The sequence below is a fragment of the Corapipo altera genome, unplaced genomic scaffold (assembly GCF_003945725.1).
Source record: "Corapipo altera isolate COAL_440 unplaced genomic scaffold, ASM394572v1 62, whole genome shotgun sequence".
In the NCBI taxonomy this organism is placed as follows: Eukaryota; Metazoa; Chordata; class Aves; order Passeriformes; family Pipridae; genus Corapipo; species Corapipo altera.
The window spans coordinates 6,575,487-6,601,476 of NW_020884894.1; the positions used below are offsets into that span (position 1 = coordinate 6,575,487).

Sequence of the window (25,990 nt, forward strand, 5' to 3'; positions counted from 1 at the left end):
CCTGCCCTGGGAAGGGGGATGCGCGGATCGTACACCCAGGGGCTGTTCCTTGCGCTGGGAAAGGGGATGCGCGGATCGCACACCCAGGGGCTGTTCCCTGCCTGCAAGGCGAGGCACAGGTACCCATAACGGGGTGGCCGAGGGTACCCGTGCCAGGGGCATTTGCTGCGGGGAGCACGGTGCGTTTGTACAGCGCTGAGGAGCTCTGCGGTGGGTGTGGGGGTGTGCAGTGAGGTGCAGCGAGAAGCACCATTGCCATCTCCTCTTGCTTACCTGGCCATGAAACTGCCTGACCTCGAAAACGCACCTCCCCAGCAACACGTGCTGCTGGGGGGGCTTTTCCTCGTTGCTTACGGCCCAGGAGGCTTAAAAGTGTATAAAAAATGCCTTGGTAAACATCAGGCTGCCCCTGTCTCAGGGGTGAAGTAAGAAGCAAAGACGCAGTACTCAGACCCGCCCGGTCCCGTTTCAGTGCAATGGTGCCCAACACAACACTACAAGTGAAAAAGCCCTTTGCAAGCTCAGCATTCCTGGGTATCCTCCAGAGGTTATCGCCAGCAGAAGGCTGTGTGTGTCCAGGCTCTGTGTGCTGTCACCAAGGACAGCTCAGCTCAGCTTGGACACGTGTCCCAGGTGGTGACGGGGCAGCTGTTGCTGGCAGAAGATGATGTGTATGGAGTGTTAGAACAGGGGAGTGTGCCAGGGCTGCCTGGGTGTCAGCACCTCCACCTGCCCTGGCCTCATCCCACCTCCGCTGCAGTTACCAGGCAGTTCTGCGTGTTCCTCAGACGCCCCCGAGGAACCAGAGGTGATGATGGGCTTCTACTCATCTAATTGATTATTGAGTCTGAACATGAGAAGCATTTTCTCCTCTTCTGTAGCCCTTCTGACCATGGGGACCCAGGATAAGAATCCTCAACACCTAGACTGTCTGAGTAAAATCCTACTTGCTTGATAACCCTAATGCTGTGATCCATAAATTGTAAACCCTAATGCTAACCGTGATCCGAAAATTCACATCAGCCTCTTCCTGACAGAGGGCATTATTCTCTCCATTAATTTCTCTGCTCCTGCACAGAAATGACAGAGATGGAGAAGCAGGATGGGGGACAGACAGATAGAAAGATCAGAAAAGAACCAAAAAGGGGAGATGGCAAAGAGCCAAGGGTGCAAGGCACTAGCAGGAGTGCACTTTAGGATAAAAATAAGATTCCTGGGAGCTCTTGGCTGTGCAGAACCACCCTGTTTGCTCAGCTGCCTCCAAGTGTTCTGAACTTCATTGTACAGCCTAGACAGCTGAAGGTCAGTCCAGATTCACAAGACTTAATGCCTGCTGGAGATGTTTTTTTTAAGAAGTCCATAAGTCCTTACTTTCTCTGTTGTCTCTATTTCCCTCTGAGGGCTCCTGTGAGATGGACAGATGCTTCTGCCAGGCCAGTGACATCTTCCTGCACAGATGAAAAAAACCATGTGCTTGAGGTCTCAAAATTCCCATATGACAAGCAAATCAGAGCTCACCAAAGCCAGAAATGTAGGTAATTTTCCCTCTCCAGTTACTGTCTGATGAAACTGAGCACAGTATTTATTTCTCCATGCCTTAAAAGAAAAAAAATCCATGAAAAAGTGTCAAAGACGGGGAAGAGAAGCAAAGAGAAGAGGTTTGGTCCCACAAGGAAGATGTGTATTTTTCTGAGGTTTGAGTCTGGCACTGAAAAGTGTGAGGCACAAAGTCCCCAGTGAAGAGAATTCAAATGCTCCAGTCACTGAGTCACAGAGACCTGCACGAGGGTGAGGTTTTCTCCTCCTCAGGGGAATGACATTGGAGTCACCCACCTCTGCTCCAGGAAACATCAGGAGCTGAGGATCAAGTGTGAAGGGAACAAGGACGACCAGCAGCTGTTACAGGTATAAACAGCAGCAAGTGCCAATGGGTGATAAATGCAGACTACAAAAAACATGTTTAGGAGCAGCCAGCATAAAGGCTTTTAAAAAAATGAAAGTGTTCCTAAAAACAGTTCCAAAAGAAGAACAATATAAATTCAGAACTATTAATGTGTGATTATATTATCATCTAGAGGCTGCAGCCTACAGATACTGAGCGTGATTCACTCAGTGTCCTACACTTGTACTGACTTCAGAGATATTTCTCTCTTCCCTATGACCTCATCCACATCAGAGAGGCACTGCAGCAATTCATGTGTTTTGGCCCCGGTGCTCCAGGAGCCTCACGTCATCCAGGGGCTGGAATGGAGCTGGAAGAAGCTGCGTGCAGGACTGTGGCACTAAAGGGTGTCTCTGACAGTCAGTGCCTGCTCTGGAGATCTTGTCCCCTGAGATGTCTGACAACAATCAGTAATTGTGTGGTAATGAGGGTTCTCACTGCTCAGCCTTCACATTGAAAACGCTGATGTGAAATAAACAATGAACATCCCCTGCAAACTTTAAGAGAAACAAAATGCGATGCTTCTTTGTCATGGAACGCAGTTTTTATTGAATTTGTAAATCCAGACCCCCAGGTTTAGGGTTAGAAACCCACTAACACACCCAAGGGCTGGTCTGTAAAACTCCGATCCTTGGGCACAACATCATCTGGTGATGTTTATTTCCAGCCGGGTTCAGCAAAGCAAAGCCTCGTCTCTATTTCTGCAGGACTGAAACGCAGCCTTAAGGCAGCGCTTTCGCGCATTTCCCAGGAGCGCAGTGACTCGGGGAGATGCGGGAATGTTCACGGGCAGCGCTGGGAGCCCGGCAGGGGGAGATCGCTGCATTGAAACGAACACACCGACACACAGAGACATGGACACACCGACACACACACAGACGTGAACAGAGACACACACTGACACACACAGACCCACAGACCCAGCGCCCGCGCACACCCCTGACCCAGCAGCGAGGTGTCCCCACGCCAAGTCACCCCCCCAGGCCCCGTTCGAGGCCGGGGACACCCGCAGGGACGGAGCCGGGGCTGTTCCCCGCTCCCCTGCGGCGGTGCGGGGATGCTCGGGATGCTCGGCCCAGCGGTCCCCGCTGCTCCGAGGCCCCCATCGCTCAGCCCCGGCCCGGAGCCGCCCCCGCCCGCCGTCCCCTCGCCCCCCGCTCACCTGCCCCGCTCTGCGCTACCTCCCGAGCGCCCGGCCCGGCTCCGCCGCCGGCGGCTGCTCCATCCCGGGCGCCGCCTCTGCCTCCTTCCTCCTCCCGTCCGTCAGGGGCCGGGAAAGCATCGGGGGGCTGGAAAACCGGCGGCGGCCGCAAAAGGCATCCCTGCGGCGGGTCGGGCCCCTCCGGCGGCGCCCCCCGTGCCCGGGCTCTATTGCATCACCGCGATCCCCCCGCGCCGGGGCCGGGCCGGGCCGGGCGGGGCTGGGGGGGCAGGGGCAGGACCAGCCGAGCCATTGGCGGCGGCGGCGGCGGAGGCGGGACGGCCTCGGGAGCGGGGCTCGGCTCGGCTGGGCTCGGCTCGGCTCGGCGCGGCTCTGCTCGGCTCGGCTCTGCGAGGTGCGGCTGCAGCGGCGGCGGCGGTCCCCCAACTCCGCGGCCGCTCCGCGCTCCCCCTCCCTTCCCCTTCGCCTCCATGGCCACCAAAATCGACAAGGAGGCGTGCAGGGAGGCGTACAACCTCGTCAGGGACGATGCCACCGAGGTGAACTGGTAGGTGGCCCCCCCCCCGGCGTCCCTCCGGACAGGCACCGGTGCGCTGCGATTCCTCGTCTTCCCTCCCCGCTCCCCAAAGGGTGACTTTTACAGACCTTTCCTCCTTCTCCTCTCCCCCTCTTCCTAAAGGATGGAGTTGTTTCACAGTATATTCTTCCCCATCTCCTCTTTTCCCTTCCTGAAGGCTGTTAAATGTATTATTCGCCTTCCCTTCCCCCATTCCGAAGGGAGACTTTTAAATGTGCTATTCCGCTTCCCTTTCCCCTGTCCCATAAAAGGTGACTTTTAACTGTATTATTCCCCTTCTCTTTTTCTTTCTCAAAGGGTGACGTTTAAGTACAACGGCTCTACAATCGTCCCAGGAGACCAAGGGGTAGACTATGAAACCTTTAAAAGGAAGTGCACAGGTAAGCTCCGTATCCATTGCTTTGGCCACGACCGTCCTTCGTGCTGCCCAGTGCGAGGGGGGAAAGGATGGGAGAAAACTCGGGCAGACGGGAATTAGTGCTTCTGCTTCCCCGTGCCTGCCCTGTCCTGCGCGATCGGGTTTCCCCACAGAGTGCAACTCCCTCGAGTCCATAGTCCAGCCGGTCCTTTGTCTCACCCTTAGACTTAAGGTCCTTTGGGCTTTTCTCCCCCCTCTTTGCACAATGTTTCATTGCTTCTTGGTTATCAACAAGATAAAACACTTGATAAGCAACGGTCTCCGTGTTTGACACTGCAGTTTCAGAGCAAAACCGACTGGTTTTGTGGCTACAAAGATGCTGTCATACAGATCATTGGGAAGGAAATTCTTCCGAAATTCTTCCAAAATTCTTCTGAAATTCATAGAGCCAAAGTAACTGCAGGTAAAAGGCTTGCTTGGAGTTTTTGAGTTCATGAGACCTGAGAAGAGGGTGGGTATTGCAAAGATCGGCTCCAACAGCACAGCCCTGGAAACAATCGTAGATGGGGCGTTGCACAACCGCAACTGTTGCGGCTCCAGGTTTAAACGTGGCAGTTGATTGTTGAACTGTTGGTCGTAGAGCATTAAAAGGAGGAACAACGCCTGGGGAAAACAGAAGTAGATGAATATTTAATTTCATCTGATCGTGACATTTGATGAGTTTCGCGAAAGTGGGTTTTGATTTTTATCTCAAATTTCCTCCTATCTTGGCTGCTATTTAACAATGACACCAAGTGCTGTGAGATATGAAGTGTCTGTAACTAGTACTGAGCTATACTTAAGCCTTCTTCACTCATCCAGTTACTCTACAATCAAGTATTGTGGTTAACCTGTATTTTTAGGATGATGTGACTGTGCAGTGAAGGAATTGTGTGTTGAGTGGTCTCTGCCTTTCTGGGGACACCACAATCAGTCCCATAGCCATGGAAACACCAGTGCCTGTGCATTGGTCTGAGTCCCAGGGCTTGGCTGTGCTTTATTGAGCTGAAGGAGAAAACTTCCAGGAACTTAACTGAGGGCAGGACTGGCCTGATCAGTCAATAAATATCATAGGAGAAAAGTGCATTTTAGTCCTTGGAAAGCAGCCATGAATCAAGATAGTTTAGACTGCTCTGCTACGACTTTGGCAGTGGGGTCTTACTGGGATTAACACAGCCACTCCATTCCAGATGTTCTGGAGAGCTTTGCAGGGAAAGCTTTCAAAAGTGAGAAAGATCTCGTTGTAGTTGATGTCAGAGGAGCTGATATCCTGCAGTGAAGAAACTCCTTCCCACTCAATTCTTCTTCATGGACAGCACAAGAGAAAAAGCAATTACCTGACACATGGGGAAGCCCAGGGCTCAGCACTTTGGAAGTTCATGCTAGTGGTTAGTATGACTTCAGTATCTGAGCCCCATGTTCTCTGTCTCCTCTTGTGGCCAACACAACTGAGCATCTCCAGCATCTCCAGACATCTGAGTCTTGCAGAGGGGAGAGGAGCCTTCCCCATGTATTCTCTCTTCCTGCCTTTACAGAGTCCATGTCTTTCTTTTGTCTGAGTTGATTTTTAACATTTTGTCTGGATGGCACCTCTCAAGAGCTTCCTCTCCTCCCTTCTGTAGCAAAGAGAATCCATTTAGCGAGTGGCTGAGCAGGCAAGAGGCGCTTTGGCAGAGCACAGGCACCGCTTGGGCTGGGTGGGATGACAACTAATGGAGGCACATATTGCACTTGGGAGTTTGGCCAGTTTTGTGTTCTTGCCATGGCTGGCATGTGCCAAACCTGTATTTATAAACAGGGTATTCAAACAGACAGAGCTTAAGGAAATCTTGTTTTACACCAGCAAAGTGCCAAACTGGCCCCAGTACTGAGGCATTTTTACAGAAAAAAAAGTTTCATATATTTTATAAATAAGCATGGTAAGGGAAGCGGCACTGTGGGGTAGGCTGTGGCCTATTGTTAGCCTTTAATGGGGAGCTAAATCCCTTATAGTTGCTCCACTGCTCCCTTTCCCTGTTCCTTCTTTCCCTCTCTCTTAGCACGCAGCTGGAGGGCTGTTCCTTGGCAGACCAGGGCCAAGAGGTTGTCCTCAGACCTAACTCTGCAGCACAGTTGTTGGAAGCTTAAGGAGTGAGGCAAATTCAGGCACCTGGTCCTTGCCTGAGAGCTGGAAAGGATCTTCCTCCACCCACGAATTACGGTGCAGCAGTTGGGGAAGGAGGAGATGGAAGTTTTGGAGCCTCCATCTGTGCAGCAAACCTTCACCTGGCCTGCTAGACAGAGTCAGAAATCAAACCTTGTGCCAGCAGTGAAGTTGCAGCTTTGCTTCCCATCTGGAAGAAAGGTGCCAAATGTTGCCATGAAGTAGAGCTGGTTGGAGTATTTCTACTGAAACAAAGTCACTAGAGAAGAGTAGGAAGGGATGGGAAGAGCTGCTAAATATTATTCCTTCCTATTGCTATGTCTCTTCCCTCCTGGTCTCTTACATTTTGCTGAGGGGAAAAGAGCTGCTATCAAAGCAAACAGCTTCAGAAAATGTCACTAAAAGATTAAAAAAACTGTTATCAGAATAAACTTTCCTGTTTTATGAAAACCACTGCCCTGAAAGCCACAAAGTGCTGCAGCTGCCTGTGGTAGAAGCTGAGCACAATTTGGTGGTTGAAGGTGGGAGCTGGAGCTGGGATTGAAAACCTCAGTGTGCAAAGAGTCACCGTCAGAGCTTGCTCTGTTCTGCTTTCTGAACCAGCTACTTCAGTGTCGTTCTGAGCTGCAAACATCTGAGTCCCCTGCTTTCTTTAATAACCATTCCCATTAAAAGCACCTTTGTACACACTGCTGCCCTCCAGGGCACTGAGTGATGGTGCAGACGGGGTCAGTGTGTGCTAATTTGTGTGGCTCTGAGACCAAGAAGGGCTTTTGTACCACTCTGGGAAACATTTGCCTGTGGTGGATGTCCTGCCTTGTGCAGTGGCAGGGGTTAGGGAGGGCTGGAGGGGGCTGTTGGTGGCAGGGTTGTATTTTTGCTTTTCCTCCCCCTCATCCATAACCCTTTTCATACAGACCATGCCCAGCCCATTGCTGATTCTGCAAACCTCCTCAGGGAACGAGAGTGTTGAGGACAAAGGGAAGAGCAAGAGACTGAAATTGCTTCTTTTAAAGGAAGTAACAGTTCAAAGAGGCCGTGTTAGGGCCTAGCCCTGCATATCTCCAGCCCTGCACACCTCCAGCCACACTCTGTGGCTGCTGCTGGAGGAACACACAGAGAGGTGCTGAGCTTCTGGGGTGGTGAGGCCAGGAACTGCTGCTGCACCCGGTGTTCCTGCTGTGGGTTTCACTGTTCCACTGCTCTACTCTCAGATATGTGTTGCACATCAGACCTACGTGTCACATATCCTGGGGTGGAGGCTTTTTGTGTCAGGCAGTGTCTCCTCTGTCCTCCAAAGACCACTCCCAGATGTGTGCACACCTCTCCTCCAGTCTAGCCCAAGATAAAGTCAAGGAGGTTGGTCTAACCCACTGGTACATCCTGCTGTGAGTAGGAGGTGGCTGCTGGTGACTCTTCATCTTGCAACCCTGACTAATGACCAACCTATGTGACTGTATTTGTCTGATCCAAAGAGCCTGGAGATAAAAGTCGAGGACATTCATTGTGTCAGGGTTACTAAACACTCAGTGCAGACACCTCCTGTGTCTTGTGGCTAAGGACTGTTTCGGTTGGGCTTAACAGCACAGATTACCCCTGCATTAAACGAAGACTTAATTCAAGGCTTCTGAGCCATTTTACTTCCCAGTTACAGCTCTTGCCTCTGCAGATGGCGTGGGTCCAGACATAGCATTAATTTGGTGGTTAGTAGTACGTGCCATCAGTACACTTTGAAAAAAAACCAGAGCTGAGCTGGTGGATATGAAGCCAGAAACACAGATAAGAGTTGAAGGTTACTGTACAGAAGGATGTGAAGGTTTTATGTTGCTGTTCTTAATTTCAAAGTCTTATAACCTGGCTGGTGATGCTGTTGCTGAGAAGAGTAGAATGACTTAACAACTGAAATGACATCCTGTGAAACCTCTGTGTGTGTCAGTAGTACCTGAGTGCCCTGGACAGTTGCCTCAGTGTCTGTATTAGGAAGCAGCAGAGCATTGTCTCTGCCTGTGGTTTACTTTCATTTTTTTTTTGAATGTGTGTTCTGCCATTAAGCAACAGAGATGTTGGAAGACTGTATTTCCCCCCCACACCCCATCCCATGCCATATGTGAACAGCTGTTTTCAATGCATCTCTGACAAAAGAAATAATGAGCCTTTTATTTGGAAAGCCCCAGTCCAGATAAATAATTGCAATGACAGCATGAAATGGGATAGTTATTCATGTGTCTGAAAAGATCAGGCCAAAACCACACTGTGCATTCAGCAGGAGGAAGAACTGAAAATCTTTGGTCTGAAATAAATACCCTATAAAATCATTTGGGGTTGACATAAAATAGTTAGGAAATAGAGCTCCTAATACAGTTCTTTTAGGCTTAGATCAATTGTCCCATAAAGCTTGGCCTGTGTATAAAAATTTAGGACCTAAGAGTTGAGAGATCACCAAGGTTCTGTTGGCACCTGAGGTTGTAGGAAAGATTTGTAAAAAAACACGAGGACATATAATGAGATAGGTGCTTATCTGCATTTGGCTGCATCTTAAGTTGCTAAAATGGGCCTTGTAAATCAGTCTCCTACTGCTTTTAATTTTCCTCTTAAATGTTCATCTCTCCTGCTTTCCCTTAAAGGCTATTTAAAGGAAGACCTGGGGCCATGGGTGGCTTATGGGAATTTCATGCTGTGGCTGCAGCCTTCCCCTGCCCCTGTGCCCTCCCAGCTCTTGGCAGGGTCACAGTGATCTCCTGGCTGCCAGCTGGAGCCATGGCTGAGACTGTCCCTTGCTTATGGACAGGAGGTGGTTTTAGGGAATATTCTTATTGATCTCTGTGGGACTAACTCCTCAGGTCAAGTTCTGCACTGAGACAGTAACTCTCTGCCTTCAGTTTTGTGATGCTTAATTAGAATGGCATTGCTGTGGGTCTGCCTTTACCATCCTGCTGGGATGGGAGCAGGTAAAGAAGAGGGTTGTACCTTATACCTGCCCCTTGTTTTGGGGCCTGCCTGGCCCTTGATTCTGGCCAACAAACAATCATTCCTTCTTAAGGGAAGGAGAACAAAGATGTGCTGGATCCCCTGTTTGGTCCTGCTCTGCCCTCCCAGCTCAGGACAGAGAGACAACAGGGCCACTGTCACTGGGTTGGAAGCAACTCATTGTGATGAAATGCTGCTGGTGGCTTCACTGGACCAGAGAAAGCCAGAGAAGTCAGTGTGGGGTCATCCTCCCCCTGCATTTGCGTCCCTGTACTCACGTCAGACACCCTGAGTTCCATGGAGAAGGTTTGGTGCCACAGCCACAGCAAGCCCTGTGATCATGGTCCTGGGGTCAAACACGTCAGATGACTTAATGAACTTGTCATTATGGAGCAAGGCAGCACTGCAGGAGATATATGGGCTTCAGCACAGGGTTTAAGAGAGAAAAAAACCAGTGTAGTAAGAGGCAGGGAAGTTTTCTGTCTGCATTTCTAGCCATGGGGCTACAGGGGTGACTGAAGAGGTGGAAAATTGACTAATTAATCTAAAATTAATCCAGTTGAAACAAACAAAATCCTCATGAAACCTGCCACGTGCTATCAGTAATTCATTGTTGGGCAGAACACAAAAGCAGATCACTCCATCACCTGCCTTGCTGTATTTGACCTTGATCCAGCAGGCAGGTGAAGCTGGGAGCAGTGTTTTTGTCCTGGCACGTCTCAGACCATTCAGAGCCCTAAGATAAGACCATGACAATTTGACAGTGTATTTCTTTCCTGCAGCTATTGTCTTTTACTGATGAGTCAGTGCATTTTAATCTAATGGGGAATTTTTCAGTACAGCTAAACCAAAGGGCTCGAGTGGATGGAAAAAAAGAACACCATCAAGGAAACCTCTGCAGCTTGGCATCAAGCTTTGTTGACAGCCAAGGGCATCTTAATAAGAATATTTGGAAAATTCTGCCTAGTGATAAATAAGGAGTTTGGAGAGTAATATCAACTGATGCTCATTAAGACATTCATTTTGTTCCTCACTGTTTGTAGAGCCTGTTGCTGTCCAGCCACAGTGAAGGGAGTAGTGGTATTAATGGCACTGACACTGTTCAGTTTTGCTGTTTGTAACTTGTGAGATTTTCTCGAATAAAGCTGCTATTTCCGTTCTACCCAGATCTGTTTTTTGCTTCTCTCTGCCCTGAAATTCGTGGCTCAGTGACTAGGAAGGGGGTTGCACAGCTATAGGCAGGATTTCCTCTTTCAGAGGAAATCTACACTGTCTCTCTATGATTTGTTGTGCTCTCCCTCACAGCCAACAAATTCCTAAAACCCCTGTAAGTGGTTTTGTGTGAGAAAGGAGGTGGTGCATGTTTATACCTTGAGATTTCTCAGGGAATTGGCACTGGTGGCATTGATGGCTTCCAGCATGGTGAGGTGATCTGGCAGGGTGGAACTGATTAACTGTGAAAGAGGAAATCTGGGAGTATGAAAGAACTTGCATTTTGATCCCCTTATCACTCTGAACATGCTTCAGACTAATTGTGAAACTCAACCACTTCTGCTCAGGGATTTTGACCTGCAGTTTGAGAGGCTTAAACCCAGGCTGAGCTACTGCTAAAAACCTCTACATCCATCCCTGATGCCCTTTTAGGAACAGAGACGTGCTAATTGCTGAGGGCTCCAATTCAAATTCCCTCTCAGCTTCATCTGAAAGGCTCCTCAGCAGCCACAATTCACACACTGGCACATCAAGTTAAAGCGTTGCATTTTGGGGGTTTGTACTAAATACACTGGACTGAAAGTTGTGGCAGCTGAAGATGCTGTTCTGGTGGGGATAAAACCCCCATGAGGACACAGGAGGAGGCAGCACCCAGCTGGGGTGGAACTCTTCAAGCCCCTACAAGGGAACCAGCCCCAGGTAAATTCACCACAATGGTGAGTCAGAGCCCCACGTCCAACCCCAGGTGCTCACTAAACTTACTGGGACTGAACATGGTGAAGTAAGAGTTGCTCATTCTCACTGAGGAGCAGGTTATCTAATGGATAAAAGCTGGAATTGCTGGGCTTGGCTCCCTTTGGCATCACGGATCGAGCTGCTTTCAGGCAGGATGGGAAGGCACTGAAACTCTTCTGCTGAGAAGCAAATCCTGCTGCTGCCAGTGAGCTGTGGGTTCATGTCCAACTAAGTTATGCTGATAAATTCACAGAATCATAGAATCACAGAATTGTTGGGGTTGGAAGGGGCCTTAAAGCTCATCCAGTTCCAACCCCTCTCCCATGGGTAGGAAACCTTCCACTAGACCAGGTTGCTCCAAGTCCTGTCCAGCCTGACCTTGAACACTTCCAGGGATGGGGCATCCCTGGAACTTCCTTTCTGTGCTGCTATGAAAAAGCACTGTTTTTTCACATTCACTATGTTTTTCCATTATCTTTGTTATAAAGAGGTCTTCAGGCTCTGTAAAAGCCTTTGGTGGAAGGGGCAGGGATGAAAACCCTACAGACTTGAGGTGGAAAGCGAGGGGTCCGTGGTTAGGGCTGTGACAGCATCACAGTGTAGTAGGGCCTAGGACTTGATGACATTAAAGTGCCTTCCAGCACTGTGTTCCCATAGGAGCCACAGAACAGTTCTGAGCAGAGTGTGGCCTCCTTTACTGTCAGACCTGGAAAGCAAGGCTTTCTCATGGAGCTGTTAATTGTAACGTTAGGGGATTTACTGTCTCACTTCACCTTGGGTATTTCCTGGCTGTCGGTTCATTTATGGTTCTAATCAATCTTGGGAAGAGGATTTGCTGTCAGAAACAGGAGTCTCTACGTGCCTTTCTTGTACTCACCAGCAACAGGGTAACTGAGAGAGAAGTTTGTTTGCCTGCACTGTCAATACACATCTCTTTCTCTCCTTCCAAAGATCCATCCAGATTTTTCCTTTGAATAAGATCTTTCTTTCTCTTTGTTTCAATTTTGAAATCTTCAGAGAAGCTCGTTTTAAACACTGTACTGGCTCACACATACCCCTACACCCATTTTCCAGTTTTCCTAATATTCCTCTGTAGATGGCAAAAAAAAGATAGAGAGAGAAAAAAATAGAGAGAGAAAAAAATAGAGAGAGAATAGGTGGATTTTTTCAGTGTTCTCTTTTATCAGGGGGAATTTCTCTTTACTTAGACCTTGGCAAATCAAAGTGTTAAAGAAGCTCTGAAATATGTCAGCTTGCAGAGAATATCACCTCTTTTATTTTTTTTTTTTTTTTTGCATTGATCTCTAGCAGCTTATTTTCTGGGGATGAACAATTAAGAGCTGCTTCTCCCCTATTCCCAGAGCTCCTGGGGCTGTCCTGAGCATTCATGGAGCGTGCTGGGATCAGGGATGGGATGTTGGCAGTCATTGTTACACCTGGAGCCTGATTTTCACCTGGCAAATAGTCAAGACAGCAACTCACTATAAAGCACTTTGAACTGGTCACAACAAGTGCAACCAGGATTAACATGATTCTCAAACAGCACGTTTGTTCTTCTGTTCTGAGTCATCTCATTTAAAAGGCCTTGAGTGGCCTCTAGCAGATGAAGAAGCCATGATTAGGTATATTCCATGATTGCACAACTGCCCATCTGCTCAGCTTTCTGCCCAATCCTGGTGGAAGGCTCCAAATCCCACATGGCTCCAAGGCTGGCCCTGTGATCATGAAGGTGCCCAACTGCCCTTGTTGATGGGTCACCCTGCAATGGAGGAAGGAACTCCTCAAGATGAGAGTTTACAAAGTTTTCACACATATGGCCAGGCTAAATAACTCCAGTCTGGCATAATACAGCAAACAAAGACCAGGACAGTTCTAAAATCCAATACTTTTCTCTCCAGGCCTTCAGAAGGAGTAGAAAAACACATCTGGGAAAGTAATTGCAGAACTTTTCTTTTGCTCCTTCTTCTTCCCTCCTTCTTTTGAACTTATACTACAAGTGAGCCAGAAATGTTGCTGAAGGGAAGGAGAGGAAAGGATCAGATTTGCACAATGGGCAGTTTCTGGGTAATGTTATAAAATGTGACCCTGATCCTGCTATCCTGTAAGAAACAGACACTGGGAAATGACTTTCTTCCCTTCTTGACCAGTGACCTGCAGATAAATGATGTGACTGAATGTGGAACTGGGGTTAGCTCTGTGTTCTTGACCTGCCTGCTGACTGTATTTTAGCCATTTCCAGAGTCACTGGCAGCAAAATAATGTAAGGTGAGGTGCCTAGCACAGGCAGTTTCCTCCCAGTAACTCAGAGCAGCCCAGGAAGAGGCAGACCTAACTCAGGCAAAGCACACCTTGGAGGCAAAGGCCATATGAGCAGAGCCCCCTGTTAACCCCAAATGCTGACAGTGTAACATGGCATCAGTGCCTTGCCTTGGTCTTTGAGAGCAATAGTCTCACCCTGGAAAGTGGCAAGGCAGGGGAGTTGCTGGGTTTAACCATTTTATCCCTTCTGTCTCTGCAGATGATGTCCGATTGTTCGGCTTTGTCCGATTCACCACCGGCGATGCCATGAGCAAGAGAGTCAAGTTTGCCCTCATCACCTGGATTGGAGAGGATGTCAGTGGCCTGCAGAGAGCCAAAACTGGGACTGACAAGACTCTGGTCAAAGAAGTAGTACAGGTAACCTCATCCTTCTGCTCCCACCCGCCCGCTCTCGTCGCTGTCAGCTGTACAAACACCAGCAGGAGGGGAGAGAGGAGGAAGGACTGGATCATCCTTCAACTTAGTAGTTAATCCTTTAAAAAGAAGACAGTTTCCTATTGCCAGTCTTCCTACTAGGAAGGCTTAACATCTGCCCTTTGAGCACTCAGGCATAAAGAAGCATCTTTGAGCCTAAAGCAGTCTTAACTATTTCATGAGGAGGGAATATGTGCACTCCCCTCCTTGTCACCAGTAAGATGTTTCCCATCTCCTTCCTTGATATGGAAATAATATAATATTAAATGACAGAGAGCAATATTAAGTTAAGAAGGTAAAATTAAACAGGAAAACCCACACCCTTGTTTAAACTTCCCTGGAGGCCTTTTGTCTCTGCACAGTGAACTCATGGACCTAATCAGCCAAAGTCTGAAGTCCCTATCAGTGCCAATTAACTAATGGCTCTTTAATAGCTAACTAGGTTTGAATAGTCTTCTGTTTGGCTTTGGGTGTAGCAGGGAAAAAAGAAATGTGCTAGGTCCAAGTGAGTGAGAACAAGTAACAGCCAGGGGAGAAGTGACTTGGGGAAAAGGCTGCACAGAATCATTGCTGAAACACTGACTGTAGTGGAGGAGATGCTCAAGTTTAACATGTTTCCTCTAAAGAAGTATTTAAAGCAAGATTAGCTCTTTGAACTAAACATAGAGCCAGTTCACCAGTGCCCAGGAAATGATCTTGCTTATGCACTTGGAGAATGGGCTGATGATTAAATTAATCTCCCCCAATAACTGAGCTCTTGCCAATGTAAAGAAATCTCCCAACAGAACACTGAAGGGTGAGAATGAAATCTCCTTCAAATGTTGGTGGTTTATGTGATACAGAAGATTATATTTAGAGAAGAAGCATGAAGAATGTAATACATTCCTATCCTTTCAGAAGATAAGCACTGGTGATAAATGTTTCAGAATGACAATGATGAAGAGGGGTCCAATCCGAAAAGAAACTTCCAGAATGACACCTGAGAGATAGGAAAGCAAGTCTCTGTTCATGGGAAGCAGCTGAAACAGTGTAATTGTAGCTGAAGATGAAATTATAGAGTACTAATAAATGACTCTTACATGAGTCACTAAGCCCAAGATTTTTTTTTAAATCTGTTTAGACAATGTATTCTTGTTGAGTTGAATTGCATTCCTGAGCTCTGTGCTAAGATCTGTCCCTCAGGTCTGTTACATATAATTTGCAATTTCACTTGTTTCATCTTTGATTAGTAGTCTGTACGAGTTAATAATCTGGTGGAACATAAACCACTTTTAGCTGTTACTTAAAAGCTTTCATATTCCAATTAGTCTGTACTAAAAGATACAAAACCAATACAACTGGTGCTTAATACACTTTTACTGAGCAACCTTGTCCATAACCCACTGCAAAGCAGTTCTGAATGTCATGGCCATGGTGATCTCCTGGCCAGAAGAAATTATCTTGACAACTGTTTTGAATAGTTCTACATGTGCAACTGAATCCCTCTGAGTAGACTGGGATAAAAGCAGAACTGTTTTCTTCTTTTTATGCAGATTGTCAAAATAAAAAAGGACAAAAAAGTCCAACTGAAATTTAGTGGAGGGAGTTTATCCCTGAGCTATTTCACGCTTACTAATTCTCTTGACCTTCAGGTACATTCTCAGTCTTCTGATTTTTACAGGGGTTATTTTATGGTGTGAGTTATTCATAGAAAAATGCGGTTGGTTTTTTGCTGTAACGATAAAGTACAAATCTGAGTCAGTGTTGGTTCATCATTTGGAATAAGTAGTGCCCTAAAGTGGGAATATTTTCTTAACAAACCCTGAAGGGAATGTGGGCTGTTGCTGCAGTCTGACTCTCTGTGGGCCCCCTGTGTGCCATGGCTCTCCTTCCAAAGGAGGGTGGCACAAGGAGGCTTTTTATACAGCCTTGGTTTTATGATCTACAGAAGGGATAGGCTGGGACTCCAGAATGATTTTTGGAAGCCCTCAGTGAAACCTGAAGGGCTCTCACTCTCTTGTGATATTTGCCAAAGCAACTGTGGGTCTTTATTTAAGACTGAGGCTGCAGTTGAGGGGATTCCTGCTTTGTATCCTCTGCTGTGCTGTGGGTGCATTGATGAGCTCTGGCTGAGCTCTGCTCAGAGCTGAGCAAACACCAATAAATGTTGTTCTTTACCAAGACACTCAAAGTGAAAGACAGTCAGTGCAAGCACCGCCTGTGAGCACAACCCACCGCAGCCCACGGCGGTGCCTCTGCGGGATAAAGAGTGTTCCCACACGGGGATTATTAACAGCCCCCTAGAAGCACCTGCCACACGGAAAACACAAGGGATATTAACTGGTGAAGAGTAGATTATGGGCTTCTGAACAAAAGGATGAACTATCACAAAGCAGGGAGAGGAGCTGGGCTGCCCTCGCTTTTGTGTTCCTCCCTTGGAAGGGGGAGCAGGTGCTGGGAAATCTCTAGGGAGGTGGCTGGGGAAGCAGTGCTGATAGCAAGTGCAGGAGGTTGCCAGAAAATCTCTCAGGAAGAAAGGACAATTGATTTTTAGCTGTAATAACTGTAAAATTACAGGGATGTATCTCATCTGGTGCAAATAGCCATAGTTCTGATCTGTACTAGCTGAGAATCAGCTCTTCTGGCTTATTTGGACCTATCCTTATTCCCTCTTTAATGTTATTGGAAAATGGGGTTTGCATTTATTGTATTTCTTTTGGACTGTAGAAAAATGCATTTAAGGAACATTCCGTAGCTTTTTTTTTTCTTTTCCACTGATATTTATTTTCCATCCTTTCTTCTTTAACTCAGCTGGAAATCTTGGATCAAGCCTGCAGTCTGGTCCAAGTAGTTCAGCTGAGAGCAGGTTAGAAGTAAGGCCAGGATGGAGAACGAGTATTTATCTGTATCTTCTTAAGAGTCTAGCTAAGAATTAATGTGTGGTGACTGCTGCTTAAATGGAGACATGGAGTAGGGTGATGCAGTATTCCATATTTTATCCACTGAGCTTCTGTCCAGGCCAAGGACAAACCCAGGGGTGAGAGAAGTTGCACACAATATCCTGTGCTTTTTCAGACTATTGCTTAAGATGTTTGGGAGTTAATTTCTGAGGTACAGGCCAAACCTACATCTAGAACGATCTAAACAGCTGAGAGCCTCATGCAACAGTAAGTCAGGATGACTTCAGCTCCAAGGCTGCATCTATTTGTCATCATGGACAGCAGTGTGTCTCACCTTGTGCAGATGTGCACAGACAGCCACAGGATTTGTGTCCTCTGCACAGCTGCAGTTTGGTCACTGTGACATCAAGGTTGTACCAGCTGCCAGGAGAGACCCCCTCAATGGAAAGGCCTTGGGCATATACTCTACTTGGCTAAAAAGATCATCCAAAGCTGGTCTTGAACTCATGTTTTATGTCCCTGACATAAAGGTTCTGTCTTTATGTGCACAAGCTGTGGCTCATTCAACCTTAGCACAAATCCATCCAGGAGACTCTCTGTGCTCTTAGGGCTGTTGTTTTGACCTCTTTTATCCCAGAGGCCCAGGTGGAACAAGTCTGTCAGCTTAAACCCAGAAATCAAGGCTATTGTGAGCTGTTTGACGTGGCTGGGAATGGCAGCCAGCACGAGGTTCAGCTCAGCCATAAAAATTCCTGCAAGGTGGAACCTGACAGTGGTGGGGTTTAAATACAGGAGCATCAAACCTTCCGGTGAAGGGCCCTGTTTATTCTGAGGAGAAGCAGAGGGATGATGTTCTTTGAGCAGGGACAAGCCCAGGCACAGGGATTGTGGGGCTGGGAGTGGCACTCGGTGCTGAAGTGGGATGGTTTGGATGTAAATGTTCAAGAACTGAAAACAGGACTTGGTTTCCCTCTGAGTGAACTTCCTCTCCATGAACTTGTTGCCCTTCATGACTGCATTTCCTACCAGGACATTTTAACCCTTCCTTAGGCAGCACTGAGGTCTTTCTCCTGACAGGACTGAATCCCTGTCCTGCAGGGCTGTCTCAGCAAAGGGACTGCCCAACCTTTGCTAGTTCGTCTTATTTTCCATGGATTTTGACTCTTCACTGTTTTCATCAGCATTCCTTCCCCCACAAAGTCATATGCTCTATTATTTGCCTAAATCATATTCAGGGTAAAACAGCTCTGTTTCTGTGAGCAAATACTCGTGGCATTTCACTCATTATTATTTTTGGTGAGGAATTTGCCTGGGTTTCGTGATGTCAACAAGTCTACTGAGTTCTTGCTTTGGAGCTCATGTCCAGATCTTTCCTTGCTCACCTTTCCCTTGTCCCCTGGATTCCTCACTGCACTGATGCTGGTGCCTCATGAGGGTGGACCCACTTTTGGGGTCACTGTCCCTGGTCTTGGGGCGGATACAACACATAGAACTCCACATGTGTGCTTTAGGTTCCTCATGTCAGTACAGAGGTCTAAACAGAAGGTGCTTTAATAGCTTTGTCAGAGGCAGTCAGGAAATCAAACTCACAGGGTAACAGCCACATCATGGTGGCTTTGAGAGTCTTTCTCACGAGGGTGAGTGAGATCCTGCTGGGAAAGCAAATGAAATTCTCCTTTTTGACTGTTTTTCTGTTCTGGTTTACTGTAATGACCATACCAAATGAATATGGAGTTACAAGAACTACTAGTCTGAGTCTAGAGAAGGTGGTAACTTTTAAAGTAACTCTTTCAGGCCAGAATCAGCAGCTTCTCATCACCCCACGTCTGACACACAGCCCTGTGACTTTTCCAGTGGGATGCAGCACAGACAGGGAGAATTTGCAGATCAGCTGAAATCTAGTTTCCCATTGCTGAGAGATGTGTTTGCCAGAAGTTTGGGCTGGCTTCTCCCAGTGGCTGGAACTGGTCCATGTGAAAATTGGCAGGGAGTAAATGTGAAGGGAGGGTTTTTAGTGGTAGCTTGGAGCCTGAGGGCTGAGTGCAGGACCAGCTCTGGTGCAGCCCGAGCAGTGTGGGGCAGTGGTACTGTACTGCTGCAGGTGCTTGGCACTTCACAGCACTTCTTGCACTCAGAGAAGTCCTGCCAGGACTTATCTCTGCTGCAGCCACAGGACATGTCCTTTCTTCCCCATGACCCCAGGTCTGGGATCACACCAGACTGGAAAAGAAACACGGGACATGCACTGAAAATAAGATGACCAGTGGATGGGACTCGTGATATTAAGCACAGTAGAACTGAGGATTCTGAATATCAAGCTACAAGCCCCAATGTAAATAATAATGTCAAGAAGTTGCTCTGGCACCATCCCCAGCTGCTGAGAACCCAAGTGTCTGTAGATGATACAAGGATTTTCCTTTTGGCTTCAGGCCTACCCATGCTGGGATTTATAAGAGCCTCTGCAGACCTATTTTGGTACAATATCTGCACCACACAGATTTTCCCTTGGGCACTTTAGGGAAATTTTATGGCCCATATGCTAAACATTCAGAGCTTGGAATAGGAATAAAATCTACTCCACCTTTTTTTTTCCCCCTTAGATTTGGCTGGAAGGGAAGGACTGAGCTTGCTGCACAAATTTCATGCTTTGCAGGGAGAGATTCAGGCTCACTTTTTGCAACCCAGCCTTGCATGGTTGGAGCCCTTTCAGTCTATAGTGTCTTGTGGAGGTTGACACAGGGGATTGGATTGCAAAATTGTGACCCTCTGCTATTCAAGCACAAAATGAAGCACATGCCCAGGTGTATTGAAGAACCATGAGCAAAACTTCCTCTGTTCAATGATTTGAGAGGCACAGCAGAGAGACTGTGGTCACTGTTGTGTTGTGAGAGTGATAAAGATAAATGGCATCATTGTTTTTGTTATCTGTAGGCTGCTGGTGACTGGGGTGAATACAAAGGCAAGAATTCACTGCCAGAGCTTGCTGTGGTTGTAAAAAGCTTGGGGATGGGGGGAGGAGAAGAGAAAAGGAAGTGGAGGATGTAAAATGAAGACACATGTCAGCAAATCAAGGGCCCAAGCATCAGAGTGATGCACTGTGCCTTAGGCAGCTGTAACCCCTCTGGTTCTCCTGAAAGGCATTAGATACTGGTATGATGAAAGAAGAGGGAGCAGGGACTTTCCCCAGCCCAGTCTCTTAAGGGCAGAAAGAATATCTGGTGGCAGGGCAGCAATCTGGCTGAAGCGGGATCCTGTTGGCGTTGCTGTGAGCCACTGGGAGCTGGGATTTCTCCCTGTGCCTTGCAGGAGCTGGTGTGCTGTGGTCAGTTATTTATAATTACAGATGACAGTCAAACACCAAATACAGCCCATTGCCAACATCAGACTCAATTAAATCAGTTGGGAGTAGCTTTACATTCTGGCAGCTTCAGTAGGGATAAAAAAGAATGAACTCTGGATAAAATGGCCCTTGGCTGAAAAATGCTGCTGTTGGTCACGGGTGCCCAATCTCTGGACCTGAGAACTGCAGTCTCTGCTGTCCCCCTGCCCTGATGACACAAGAGGTAGGCCCAGCTGTCTCTAAAGTATTCACATGCCTCCCTTCACCTCAGGATTTGCACCCTGAGCAGAAGCTCAACCCCAAAGAGCTCAGACAGTAAATTCAGAGTGATGAGGGAGGCTGTGGCTGGAGAAGGGTCAAGCAGGATAATGAAATCAGAAGTTCCAGGCAGCAAACTCTCCAGAGCATCTTCTCCCCTGGGGGCCAGGCTTGGGGAGACACCGTGGTGGGTAAGAGCTCGTGCAAAGAACCAAGGAGGACCCTAACAGAATGGAATAAAGCTAAGAGTTATTAATAGCAATGACCCAGATTGCACTCTGAGGGTACAAATCTGGCACAAGAGGTGGCCCAGTCAGCTAAGAGGATATTTAAGAGTGGCTAGGAGCAGAACCCATCTGGCCACTGCTAGGGGGAAATTGCTCAATCCTTGCAAGGTGTCTTGGTGGTACTGATGTGAAATTGTGGCTCATGCCCACAGATCATCTCCTAGGAATCATCTGGATAAGTGTCTAGTTGAGAAGACACCTGAGTAATTGTAATTACTTCGTGGCACACATAATTTAGTTCTCCTCTGTTCAGGCATGAGCGCACTTGAATTTTGAACTTCAGAATCAGCTGGATTCTGCAGAGTGGGCATTGAGGGAAACCCTCCCCTCTTTTATAAAATACACACACTTTTCTTGGAATCCCTCTTGGAAATGATTTTATGGGCCTGCCTCAGTTCTCACTAAAGTCAGGGCAAAGACTCGCATTGAACTCAGGTAGTCCTGGATAATCTTCCCAAGGTGAGGGAAATTTGTTAAACCTGGTAGCACATAGAAAAGGAATTGAAAAGGTTCAGCTCCAAACTCATGTAGGTAGCACACCTCAGTGAGCATCAAATCACTGAAAAAATCTTTGGTTTGGTCTTATCAAGAGCTGAGCTTTGCAGAGATCTCACCCAGGAGAGCTTGGAAGTAGGACACTTGTGAGCATGACCAAATCTGATGGTTTGGGCAGTTTGCCTCTCTATTTCCCATCTCAAAAAAAAAAAAAAAAAAAGGATTTTTTATTTTCTCTAAAAAGCAATGTCTTTCCCATTTTCCCTGAACTCTGCCAAGACGTGGAGGAGTGCCTGTAATGTTTGCCTGCCCCCCCACCACAAAAGCCGACCAGTGAGGCGCAGAGCAAATGGCTCTGTGAAGGGGTTGTTATTTCTGGGGACTCTGTGTGGCTGCTGATCAGCCAAGCAGAGCAGACAAGGCTCCCGCGGCTGCTCTGAGCTTCCTCCCCCCAGCAACTCTCCGGGAGCGAGGATTTCCTACAGTGTGAAACAGGATCAGCCGCAGCCCGGGAGACTGGCGTGGGGGAGGGAGCTGTTTTCCTCTCCCTTCCATTTCTTCCACCGCATGAAAGAGGTGCTGAGGCTCTTTCAAGCTGAATCCTCCTCCACCCCCTCCTTTACCCGGCTCTGATCCCAAACTGAGACCCTTGAGACGCTGCCAAATAAAGAACTCTCCCATGGTTTAGAGTCTGAAGCCAATTAGAACCCCTCTCCACGGCTGTGCCAGGGCTGTCCCAGTGCCAGGGAGACCCGGACAAGATGAGTGCTGCTCTCTCAGAGCATCGTCTCTTCTCCCAGGCAGAGCCCACCACCCTTCTGGGCACCCACTGCCCAGGGAGCCAGGCATTGCAGCTTTCCTGAGGCATTGCAGCAGGGCTGTTGGGATTTTAATTCATATTTTTGGTCGAGTGCAAGTGATGCTTGTGTTTGTCACGCTGTATAAAACCCCTGTGGGTTGGGGGAAGGGAGGATCATGCAATGTTCTCAGTTGTGGTTAGGAAGGGAAGGAAAATGCTAAAGCAAGAAGCAAATAGCATGTTTGCTGAAATGTCTGTGCACACACATGGATGCCAGCCTTGCTGTGAGGCAGGAGGGACAGCCCCCTCAAGGGTACAAATCCCTGCGGTGACACTGCCCTGTCAAGCGCCCTAAAGACACCATGGGATCCCATTCTGCTCCCAGAAAGGTTTTCACTGTTCACAACCTCCCATCCCAGGGATGCCTGGGGCTTGCCTGGCTCCCAGGAGCTGCAGAGAGCTCTCAAGCAGCGAGACAACTGCCCTGCAGTGCACAAGTGTATTCATAAAGCCTGTCCTCAAAGGTCACTTTGGATCATTAAACCACAGAGCATAGTGGAGCCCTTTAACAACAGCAGCAGCCTGTCTGGTACAGCATCTTGGGTCTGGCCACAATGTGTGTTGGATAGTCGAGAGGAGGAGGCAGTAAATCTATGGATTTACTTGCTCCTGGTACCATCTGTGTTGCTCAATCTTTAATTGAAGCATCCTCCCCTCAGTGGCAGGGTGTGACACCGTGGTGTACTCTGGTGTAGCACTGTTCTTTTTTTAGGAGAAGGGGTCCTAAAAAGGGCACAGAGAGGATTAGTGACTTGCCCAAGATTATGCTGAGGGTCAGTGGTGGTTAGGAGGTCAACAATTTTGAGTGTTTTACTTCACATACTGCTTAGGAAACTTGACCTAACCTGGCCTGTGCATTTATCACCTGGAAGAGCTGTTGCACAGGGCAGGATTGGGTCTTGCAGTTGGTGACTGTAGAAGTAGACACATAACATTTTTCCAGGTTAAGTCTTGGGTTTTCCCTTCACTAGTCCTCTGTCTCATCCTCAGCTTTCTACTTATCATCCCCACCACAGGAGATCAGACCATGCAGCTCACACAACCCTGGAAGCTGCATAACCCGTCTTCATTCAGCTCTTTGGACAATTATCCCCCTTTTTTTAACAAGCTTTTTCTTTATCTCTTGCAGAACTTTGCCAAAGAATTTGTGATCAGTGACCACAAAGAGCTGGATGAGGATTACATCAAGAATGAGCTGAAGAAAGCAGGGGGGGCTAACTATGATGCACAGACTGAGTAAACACGTGAACCTCCTGGCACCATCACCTGGATCTCAAAAGGGAGGGGAAAGGCACAACAAACTAACACAACTGAGAGATGAGGCAACTGAAATCCCCAGCTTTCTGTGGCTGCACCTAAGAACTCCCTTTTTTCCATACAGTGGACTTTTATTTTTCATTTCGTCTCATTAAACATCCCTCTCTAGGCTTCTGTTTTTCTTTTTTCTGCACTTTTTTTTACTCATAACTCTGTCCATGTTCTTGCATCTGTGGAATTTAGGTTTGGTTCTGCTTTGGTCCTATTCAGCCCTGTGTTTGTAGAGGCTTGCCACTGTGTCCTTCTTCATGTCTGCGGGTTTTAGTTGGGCTCAACCTGGTCTCTGAAGGAAGAAAGTTTTGGGGGAGTTCTGAACATCGATTATTTTAATTTTTTAAAAAATTTGTTCTGACTGATATTCTTGGGAATAATATTTTTTTGCTGTTCTAGGCTCAGATCAGCTTGAGTTGACTTCCCTCAAACTTTGATTAAATCATCTAAGCTTGAATGTCCAGCTGAGACATATAACAGCTTAAACAACAAAGTGAACAAACACAGAAATTCTTTGACTCCTAATAATGGGAATAAATTTGCCTTAAACATTTCTTGACAGTTGCTATGCTATGTGCTGCATCTCTACCCCTCCCTCTTAAAAATAAGATCCACCATGATCCGAAAGTGAGGGTTTTGTTGCTTTTTGGAGGTGTCATGGCACAGTAAACTGAGGGGCTTAGAAATGTCTGGACACTTGGTCACTATTTTGTGTACGTTGGTCTCTGGGTTTGTATTTGACTTTCCTAACGCTGGGGCTCAGGAGGTGAAACTGGAATGCATAGATTTCCTTTTTAAATGATGTCTGCAAAAATAGCAGCAGCTGAATCCTTCTCTGCCCATGTCCCCCCTGGTTATTTTGCAGTTAAACACAACATCCTCAGTTATTTGGGGCCTTTGGCAGTGTAACCATCCTGCAGCTGGGACCAAGGGATGGAGCAGGGCAGCTCCGTCCCAGTCAGGATGAAACATTCAACATCAGAGGCCCAGGGAGAACCTGGGCACAGTTTGGTACCAAACTGTTTGTTTGGGGGCTTCTTTGTATGGCTTTTTTTTTTTTTTCCATCAAAGGTTACTGTCCCCAGAATTATGTGTTGGGAGAAACTGTGGGGCTTGGGAGTCAGTGCTATAAACCCATTCCAGAAATAAATGTTTTTCAAGAACACTTCTCAGTGACTCTGTTGTTCTTTTACCTTCCCCGCAACAACAAGCCTATATTTAGGAGGTCTCTTAATCCCTGGTGTAAAGCTTTGAGCTCCTGCAATCTTGGGGCTATTAGGAGAATTAAACACTGGCTTAAATGTAAAATGATCCTGGTGCCTGCAGCCCTTGTCTGCTCATCTCCCCTCCCAGAGGCACAGGTGGTGACCACAGTGCATCTGACACACTTTTGGTTCAGCAGCTCTACATCTAAATTTCCAATGCCAAAACGCCAAGTGGGAATTGTAATTAGGTCAAAGAGAATTTCACACCCAGAGAAAATAAACGTAGAGAGGTCAGGAACAGATTTGGGAACAAGAACAACACATTCAGACTGAGGTTCTGCAGCTTCCTGCACAGGGTTACGTGAGGCATTACAATTCTGGACTGAACTTAATCAAATTTGTCCTGAAGGAAGGGAAATGGTTACTTTTTACAGGACTGACAGTAGGCAGAGGCATAACTAATGGGAAGGAGCCTTGCAGAGAGCTTGTGATGCTCTGAAGCTTTGCCTTACTGGTTCAGTGGTCACAATAAACTTATTTGACAGTTTGTGGCACAGAGACAACAATCTCAGCCTGGCCTTGAAGCCTGGCAGCACCATTGCAAGGAATTCATCGGCACCAGCTGTGGTGGGGGCTCAAGAAAGAGCTCAGCACAGGGGCAAAACAGCTCTCTCAGCCCTCAGAGGCATCTCAGCAAGACAAAGGGAGCACTTGTGCTGCCTTTGGCGAGCTGGATCCAGGGATGGAGGGAGCTAAGCCATCACCCTGGCCTCCCTGGTTGCTTTGCCATCCTTAGTCAGTTCTTACAACATGGAAGATCCCATATTCCCTCTTTGAACTGTCTGTATTGGCACATGGGGTCCCATTTGGGCCACAGGAATATCAAGCTTGCAGTCACTAGTACAGCAGTTGCACGAGGAAGAGAAGGAATTACTGATTTGTGATAAGACATCAGGATAAATCCTTATGAGAGAAAGTAGCCTAATGAATGATAGTAATAACAGAGAATCAGTGGGGTTGGTTTTTTCCCAGCCTCAGTTTTATCTCCTCAGACAGGCTACCTAGTGATACCACCATGCTGATGACATGAAGAACTTCCTGGGGAAAAATGGGGATGATGTACAAGAGCATTGCTGCTGGTGTGTCTCTGGCCTCACTGGAGAGCAGTTGGGTCAGCTCTTGGATACCCACTGGGGAGGTCTTGTTTGTACAGTCCTGTTCCTCTGACAACTCTGCAACAGCCAAGTTAATCAAGTCCATGCTTGTTGAACCCTCAGTCAAATAAAAAATTATCTTCGTCACAAAGAATGTTCTGGAAACACACTCAGCCCCAACCCCAGCCCAAGCTGATGAATGCACATCTCAGGGGGCTGCCTAGGAGTGTTTGGGGCAATATGTGTTTCAAGAATTCAATGCTTCCCTCCCTCTATACTCCTCATTCTGGAGGAGGAATCTGAATTAGTCATTAAATGGCTTTGTTTCTAAAATGTG

General features: G+C 47.4%; 2 protein-coding genes across 3 annotated transcripts in view; one reads left to right on the plus strand and one right to left on the minus strand.

Annotated features, from left to right (window-relative positions):
* KLHL36 (kelch like family member 36) overlaps positions 1–25,990 on the minus strand; it is a 46,305-nt gene that overhangs the window by 14,509 nt on the left and 5,806 nt on the right. Inside the window, exon 1 of one of the 2 annotated variants that reach the window (XM_027647069.1) lies at positions 3,105–3,393. The exons of the other annotated variant lie outside the window; for it this stretch is intronic. The gene's annotated coding sequence lies outside the window, so the exon portion shown is untranslated. Of the gene's footprint in view, positions 1–3,104; positions 3,394–25,990 lie in introns of those variants that run through there. 2 annotated transcript variants of the gene reach the window in all.
* COTL1 (coactosin like F-actin binding protein 1) lies at positions 3,459–24,459 on the plus strand. The gene is made up of 4 exons (XM_027647074.1): positions 3,459–3,651; positions 3,979–4,061; positions 13,654–13,811; positions 23,116–24,459. The coding sequence occupies exons 1-4, from the start codon at positions 3,575–3,577 to the stop codon at positions 23,224–23,226; spliced, it is 429 nt and encodes a 142-aa protein (XP_027502875.1). The 5' UTR covers positions 3,459–3,574; the 3' UTR covers positions 23,227–24,459.